The sequence below is a fragment of the Mesoplodon mirus genome, assembly GCF_964341445.2.
Source record: "Mesoplodon mirus genome assembly, chromosome: 7".
NCBI classification, from domain to species: Eukaryota; Metazoa; Chordata; class Mammalia; order Artiodactyla; family Ziphiidae; genus Mesoplodon; species Mesoplodon mirus.
Genome location: NC_138983.1, coordinates 56,293,941 through 56,301,924, shown reverse-complemented (window position 1 = coordinate 56,301,924; position 7,984 = coordinate 56,293,941). Strand labels below are relative to the sequence as shown.

Here is a 7,984-nt window from a genome sequence, read left to right as displayed (position 1 = left end):
TCCAAGTCAGGTGGCTCCTCCCCTGCCTACCACGTGCCAAAAGGGCCCATTAGACCAAGACCTCTGGTAACAGAGAGGGAGGAGACCCCAAGGTTGAGCTTGTTTTATGGGTGATGTGCTAGTCAGGCTCAGGGGCAGGAGGCAGGACGAAGAGTCAGGCTGAACTTCTCAAGGGACTGAGGGCTTGAGATGCTGGCTTGTCCAGGCTTCCCACAGTGTCAGCTGGGGTCAACTCCATCAGGACTGTGAGAGGCAACGGGGAGCTGAGGGGTGAAAATGTGGGGAGAGGGAAGGGAGGTGGTGGGAAAGGGAGCAGAGGGAAGGGGTGGGGAGAGAGGGAAGGGAATGAGGGGAGGAGGAAAAGGGAAGCAGGGCCAGGCTGCAGCCAAAGCCAGAGGTGATCAGCAGGGGAGGCTCAAAAGGGAGCATCCTGGCAAGCACAGGCGGCCACGAGGGCCCGTTTTAGCTGCTCGTAGGTGACGAACATCACCACGTTCCAGGAACCCAATCGGAGAAAGGAGGGCATGAACCTAGAGGGGAGAAAACACAGGTCATCTCTTTCACCCTGCTGGGCCCTGGCATCCAATCCAACCCAGATGCTCTGTTCCAAAGGAAGCTGGGAGGGCCCAGGGAATGGAGCTGTGGCCTGTGAGCAAGAGTCCCCTGTGAGTCTCCATTTTAACACCCACAAAGTAGGCATGATAGCAACTCTGAGAGGAAGGAGTTAAGAGGATGAGAATGCCAGGACCAGGATCAGAAATAGTTTGACACGTGGTTGCCACGGCAACCACTCAGTTCTGGGTGGTTCTCTCCCACCTGTGTGATAGGTACAGATGGCCAGGAGGCCTAGAATTGGGTGGGGTGGATCAGAGGCTCACCCTTTGTAGAAGGCTTGGGGACCCTCCTTCTGGAGCATGGTGAGGGCGCAGTGGCCAGCACTGCGGTACTGGCATGGGGCAGAGTTCATGTATCTCGTCTTGACCACGTCGACAGGGGAGGCGATGATGGTGGCGCAGAAGCCCGCCCCGAAAGCGGAAGTGAAGTGGCAAGGGAGGTCATCTGCCAAGAAGGAGGAGCAGGGGAAGCAGTCAGGACTCCTCACCCCATAATTCCAGAAGGAAAGAGATGATTTAAGTAGCTAAGGTCTCGTGGTTGTAGAGACACAGAGACTGCAGCTGGGACCTCTCCCAGTGTCTCTGAGAGTCACTCTGCCAGTCTAGCCTCAGCGCCTCAACGTGCAGAGTGGAAACTTCACCCCAGTTGGCTTCAATTCAGTGAAAGAGAAATTCACTCCATAAGCAAAGGGGAAATGGGATGAAAAGATGTGGTCTCCAGGTATACCCATACTGGCTCCCGGTTTGGGGGAAGGTGAGACCCAGCATCATCTACCCTAACTCACCTGTCATTAGGTTGGCCTTCAGGAGAGTGTCCTTGATGAGGTCGTAGGTCACCAGCTCAGCACAGTTGACAACAGCATTACGAGCGACATTGGGAGAGGTCCCTGCAGAAAGAAAGGGTGCCTATGTGAGACCAAGGAATAGGGGAAGAGGAGGACGGGGAAGGGAAAACACTTGGTACACACCTTTCCAGAGTCCCCGAAACCCCTCCTCTCGGGCAATGGTTTTGTAGGCCTCAATAGTGCTTTGGTACCTCGGGCCACCTCCAGCCCGGGCCTGCGCTTGGAATCGGACCTTTACCACATCCGTTGGCTGGGCCACGGCCACAGCCAAGGCACCTGTGGTGCTGCCTGCCAGGAGGTGGCTCCCGATGCCGGCATCTGCGGGAGAACCATGGGGGTCAGTGGCCAGCTGGGTTTATACTCATTTCCCACCCCTCCTCACCAAAACCACGTCACTGTCATTTCCTGTCTTCACTGTAACCTCTCGGTAATAAGACCCAGACTAGCTCTGCTCTAAGAACTTTTTGCATCATACAATATATCACTGGGAGTGTCTACTACGTGCTGGGCACTGGGACAGAGTGAGGAGCAGGACAAAATGGGACTTAATGCTTTTGTTCACAAAGCATTTTCATTCACTACATTTTACCTACTCAACAGCCCCGAGAAATCAGAATCTTTTGTGTTTTTTTTTTTGGCAGCACTGTGTGGCTTCTGGGATCTTAGTTCCTGACCAGGGATCAAACCTGGGCCCTGGCAGTGAAAGTCCTAACCACTGGACTGCCAGGGAATTCCCAAGTATCATTTCCATTTGACAAATATGAAAGGCTCCGAGAGAAGTGGCTTTTCTCAAGGACTGGGGTTCATAGGACTTGGGTTCTCATCCCTGATCTACTCCTCCCTGCCGTGTGATCTTGGGAAAAGTCAACCTTTTGATCTGGGTTCTCATTTTCCTCACGTGTAAAATGGAGGGTGGGCATGGCATGCTAAAAGGTGAAATGGAAGAGTGCTGGCCTTGGAGGCACAAGTCCTAAGTGTGTTTTCTTTCTGGCTCCCCATTATGTGCCCTTGGCCAAGTCCCTCCCGCCCGAGCAAGCCTCGGCCTCTTCATCTGTAACACGGGGATGATACCACCTGCTCCCGAGGTGGTTGCGAGGGCTGTCATGAGACGATGCCCTACTCAGAGCCTGGCACAGCCCAGGTGTTCAGGAATCATTAGAAGAATCAGGGACCCTTCTAGTTCTCAGTTCCTCTGATCTGAAATTCCTCCTAGAGGTCTTGGGGCCTAAAGGAACTGTGCAGCTAAAAGAACGAGGATCAACCATCACTGAGAAGAGGCCAAGAGGCCTATGGCCCAGCTCCACACTCACGCTCAGAGCCCTTGGTGTAGAACTGCTTGACAGAGTCGTACAGGCCGATGCGGATGGAGGCGAAGCTCATCTGGCGCTGCAGGCCGGCGACCAGCCCTTTGTAGAGGCTGCGGGGGCCCTCGGTGCGCACCATGGTCAGGATGGTGCCCAGCACCCCGCGGTACTGGGCACTGGCCGCAGCCTGCACTGGCCCCTGCCTTTCTCCTTGGATCTGCAAGGCCAAGGCAGGTGGTTGCCCTCCCCATCTCCTTCCATCCCTATGCTCTTAAATTTATAGCCTCCAAAAACCCCACTGGCCCTTGAGGAGTCTGTGTCTTGGGGAGGGAGCAGACTAGCCACCATCAGAACCCCAGGCTTCATCTCCTCACCTGTAGCCGGACTTTAGCAGTATCCAGGGGAAAGGTGATGAGATCTGCAATGCAGGCAGCTGTGCCAGCCCCCAGGAACTTCACAGTGGCAGTAGGGGGCACATCTGTGGCCTTGAACCCAACCATAATGCCAATTCCTGCTACCTCCCAGGAGATGAAGAAAAAAGAAGGGGGCACCTTCAATCAGCAACAAGATGAGACAGAGGAACTCTGCTGGAATCTAAGCCAAGGAGAGAGAAGGTCCATCAGAAGCCGAAGCTCCAGACCCCCCTCCTCACTACCCCACCACACTTTCCCTGATAGCACCACCTCCCTAAGCAAGGACCCAGAGCTGCCCCTGGAGGGCAAATAGGAGTGAGCTCCACAGGCACTCAAACAGGGGCTGGAGAAGCAATTCATTCCTGAGAAGTCCTCCCTTTCACCACAGGCAGTGTCTGGATCACAGCTATCCTAGTGCTACCTCACAGGCACTGGCCCAGCCCTGTGTCTGCTGGGTGCAGAAATTTCACTGATGCCCACGTTCCTGATTCTGCAGATCTGTTTAGAGGGCAGACAGAAGTGGGGAAAAGGTTTCAGCTAGACCAAGACCTGACAGGCACAAACCCACAGGCTTATGCCCTGGATGTCTTAAGCAGGAGAGGTTCCTATGGGTGTTGAACTAAGTCTAGAAGAAAAGGAGTGAACAAGACCTATTCAGCTCCTTCAATTCAGTCTAGTTCTCTTCCCCACCAGCCCGCACACAGCTTGGGCTCTCTAGAGTCACTCTTCCAAGGAGTCTGCTTTGCTGGGCACTGGCTCACTGAGGCGCAGGAGACAGTATCTACCCTAGAGGGTGGCTTATTGTCTGGCACAGGGGATGGACAGGTGATTCAAGCTGCATTTGGGGCTTGCAGAACATAGTCTCAAAGTGCAAAGGAGGGAACATCCAACTCCACTGGGAGAGAAGAAAGGGTGGGTAATCAGAAAAGACTTAGAAAAGGTAGCATTTAGCTGGGCCTTGAAGGATACTGAGCAATTCTCAGGGCTGAGAGTAAGTGCATAAGGTGCTGTACCCACCCCCACCCCGGGCCTACTGTGTAATGCAGGGAAAACTATTCCCTCTCTGGCCAGTTTCCCCTCTTATAGAGGGATCCACATCTTCATGAGAGGTGGGGATGCGGAAGTGCAGGTCAGAGCTATAGTGACAAAGGGATCCACTTCTTCATGAGAGGTGGGGATGCGGAAGTGCAGGTCAGAGTTATAGTGACAAAGGAAACCAAAACCTCCATTTTGTTCTCAGAATTGGAACAACACCTTCCTCCCCCGCCTTGGGAGGAAGTGAGCCCAGCACCCCAGTGGAGGAGGGTGACCTGCTTCTCTCCCCTGAGTTTCTTTCTTTCACTACATAGGAGTGGCTGCTCTGAGCCTCACCTAATTGGCTGCCCCCATTGCTGGGGCCGGGAGGAAAGAGCTGGCCAGCAGAGGAATGATGTGGTGGCAGTCAGTTGTGAACACAGACCCATGGAAACAAAATGCTCAGCAGGCTTCTTCCTCCTGGGCTTCTCATCCCAGGTGGCTGGGCAAACAGGGAAGTCTAAAGGCTACTCACCACTCAGTTCCTGGCCTTATTCATGCTTCCCTGGATCCTGGCCCACATGAGGCTCAGTGAAGACTGGCACTCAAGCAGCAGAAGGGGTTGATGAAGGTGTTCCAGAACCCCCAGCGTCCCTGCCCTGACATCCTCGTTCCCCAGGAACTGCTCCACACCTTTCTTCCCCCCTCTGCCTGGCACATTCTATTAGCTCACTTACTTGTCAGTGCAGCCCTGTAAAGTGGCCGCCCTTACTTCCATGTTTCAGAACAGGGAACTTAGTAAGCGTCCTGTCTGCAGGCTCCAAAGCTTATGCTATTTGGTTTGCACTGTGCCCAGCTCATTTCTTTCCTGCTGTTTTCTCAGCCCCAGGCCTTTCACGAGGAGGTCCAACACCGAAGTTCTCTCATGACAATGTGACAGTTCTGAGAAGGTTCAGGCAAACGGCATTCCCTTCTCTGGGCATCAGAGACACGATGACATGAGTCAATCATGTCCTGACCTTGATCTGGGTTGCAACGTGTTGTGAGGGCCAGAGAAGAATAAGGCCCAGCCCCTGCCCACCTCAGAGACAAGTGCAAAGGCTAAGTTGCCATTTTGAATGTTGCCTTGGGTTTGCCATAAGTCAGGTCCTTCAGAGGCATGGGTATGAAGGCAGAGGTCTCCGTGCTAAAGACCATACTAAGAAGATTAAACTCAGGCCTAACGAGAAAGAGTTAATAATATATTACAATCCCCAGCAAATAACCAGTTTCACCTGATTACTAATTGCAATCTTAAGGACAGTCAAAAGCTTGAGTCAACAATATGTAGTTAGAACAACAGGGTCCTGTCCTAACTCTGCTGCTGACTCCTAGGGTGACCTGGGGCTAATCACTGTCCCACCTGGGCCTCAATATCCTCCTTTGTAAAATGGGGATTACCATCCTTGGATTGTCAGGTCAACTTAAGGGCCAGAATGAGACCAGGGATATATGCAAGTGCTTTGTGAACGCTAAGAGTGACTTTACTGGGATGGTGGTGCTAGTTATTTGTGTTAATGTCCTGCTAAACCTGCCCCCAGACCACAGGGCTGAGGCAGTAGAAGACCCCTCCCTTAGAATGGACTCTTACCTGGCTCTCTTAGCTCTCACACTGAGGCCTTCAAGATCAAGCTTCTCTAAAAGCATCCCATTCTTCAAAGCTGCCAGTGGCTATCATGGCCTGATCCCTTTGGTTTTCCATAGAAAATGGCTGAGAGATGAAACACCTAATGGTCATACTATGTGTCCTGTAGGTGAGGGCAAAGGAGGCGAGTTTAGAAAGGGAAATGGACCTTAAAGGACCACACCCCAGCAAGGAAAGGGCCATCTGTCCAAGGCACATAAGCCCACTCAATCCTTATCAGGGGGGTGTGAGGGTAGGGAACAGGGTCCATTTCCCACAGGGCAGCTGGCGACTAATTAAGTGCACACACTGGAGGAGGGGGACACACTGGAGGAGAGGATGAACCCAGGAGTCCTCCCTCCCCCGTCTGCTCTCTTAGTATCACACATTGCTCTGTTGCAGATTTCTCCTTTAGTGGAACTCAGTATTCTGGAGAAGCGTCCCGCAACACAGTGGACTCTAGTGAGTGGGAGTGGGGCGGGGGGGGTGTCATGATGGGTCAGAGACTCGCTGAGTCAACTAGGGACCAGAGAGGGGCTGCGAGGAGGTTAGAGGGGCTGCAGCGGGCCCTGCTGAGGCTGCATCAAGCAGCTCAAAGCCTTCTGCCAGCAGAAAGAGCCCCAGGAATGGCCTGGGGCCGCCTGGAGTGGCAGAGGTCATCCTGGTCTTCGCTGAAGGTCCCCCACCCCGGCCGAGGAGAGGAAGTGGAAGGGTGAAGGCTTATATTACAGCCATTTGAACGCGAGAGGTAAAGAACAAAAGCAAGAATGAAAAGAGTGAAAGAAGAGAGATAAAGAAAAACAACAAAAGGTAAAATACAAAATAGGGTGGGAGGTGAGGAGTGAAATTAAAGGTGGCGCGCGGGTTCCTTCCGCCGGGGTAGCGGGAGTAGGGCCGGTATAGCGGGCGCAGGGCTGGGGCGGGCCGGGGCCGGGCTCACCGGGCCGCAGGGAGAACAAGCGAGTACAGGCAGATATGTCAGTCGGCGGGCGGAGCGCGCATCCACGGAGAGCAGACTGTACCCGACCCAAAGGCGCGGCCAGCCGAGCTTGCAGAGAGGTAGGCAGAGGGTGCGGCGCGACTTCGATCTATGGGGCGGGGCCTGCTGGGCGGGGGCGGGACCTGCGGGCTCCGAGGGCTGGGAGGCGGCCCTTTAGTTGCCGCATTTCCGCAGAGACCGCCACGCCCAGAGTTTTCTCCGCGCCTTCCTCCACTTCCATTTTCGGGAGCCGATCCCAGCGTCTGCCCCTTCGTTCCCCCATAGGGTTACCCCTCGCCCCGCCAACTTCATTGTGAAGATGGCAAGACGGACTCCCGGAAAGAAGCAGAGGCTGCCCAGGGTCGTACACGCCTCTGGCCCCTAGCCAGGGCTCTTTTTAACAGCGCCCAGGGGCTCGGGTAGAAGAGCACTCTCTCCTTTCAGGGACGCAGTCCGCTAGTCCCAACTCAGCCACCCGTGATTCCGCAAACCGCCCGCTCTACCCAGGTGCCAGCGCGGGACCCCCGCGGGGCGGGGCCTCCCTACCGGCCTCGCTGGCGATTGGTTAAGGGAGCCGTGGGGCCAGAGGAAAGAGCCAATCTGGGCTGCAGCAGCAGGTGGCCGATCACCGCCAACGCCGTTGGGTGCGGCTGGGTTTCCTCTGCCTCCGGGTCCTGTCCTGGGCTCTCCGGGGACTTCAGGACGGGGAGGGGTCACGAAGCGTGACGCTCCCGCCCCCACTTACGGAAGAGCCAATTGTCTGGAGCCTCTCGAATGAGAAGGCCGAACAGGGCGTGGACCTGCTGCGTGTCTAGGCCCCGGCATGAGAAAGGGATGGTAGGTGAACCGGGACTGGGTCACCCTCAGGTTGTTGGTGGTCTTATGGGGGTGACAGACACGTAAACGACCGGTAATTGTGTCCTGTGGCTGGACAAACACGTGCACGTGGAGTGTAGAAGCAGATAGTCTATGTTCGCCCTTGGGCTCTATGTCCCTACTTTTGTGTACCTTCTGACCCCCTCTACCTCTTTTCAGTCTTGTCGACTGTCTGGGACTGTTGTAAGAATTCGTGGAGGTCGTGGAAACCATATCGTTGACTACACTGTAAGCTCTTCTAGAGCAGGAAGCTATTTCCTATATTTTTAGTATCAC

The 7,984-nt window shown here is 54.6% G+C and overlaps 1 protein-coding gene across 3 annotated transcripts; it reads right to left on the bottom strand.

Annotated features, from left to right (window-relative positions):
* Positions 1–88: 88 nt before the first annotated feature.
* Positions 89–7,507, bottom strand: UCP2 (uncoupling protein 2). Of its 3 annotated transcripts, none has more exons than XM_082626557.1 (8): positions 7,379–7,507; positions 5,821–5,977; positions 3,138–3,357; positions 2,770–2,980; positions 1,583–1,777; positions 1,400–1,501; positions 879–1,059; positions 89–530 (listed from the first exon to the last, which is right to left on the bottom strand). In XM_082626557.1, exons 3-8 carry the CDS (start codon positions 3,261–3,263, stop codon positions 416–418), a joined length of 930 nt encoding a protein of 309 aa, XP_082482683.1. In that variant the 5' UTR covers positions 3,264–3,357; positions 5,821–5,977; positions 7,379–7,507; the 3' UTR covers positions 89–415. The 3 variants fall into 3 exon arrangements, with proteins under 3 accessions (XP_082482683.1, XP_082482682.1, XP_082482684.1); XM_082626556.1 differs by lacking the exon at positions 7,379–7,507 and adding an exon at positions 6,794–6,941; XM_082626558.1 differs by lacking the exon at positions 7,379–7,507 and adding an exon at positions 6,794–6,941 and having other exon boundaries at positions 3,138–3,277.
* Between the last annotated feature and the right edge of the window lie 477 nt (positions 7,508–7,984).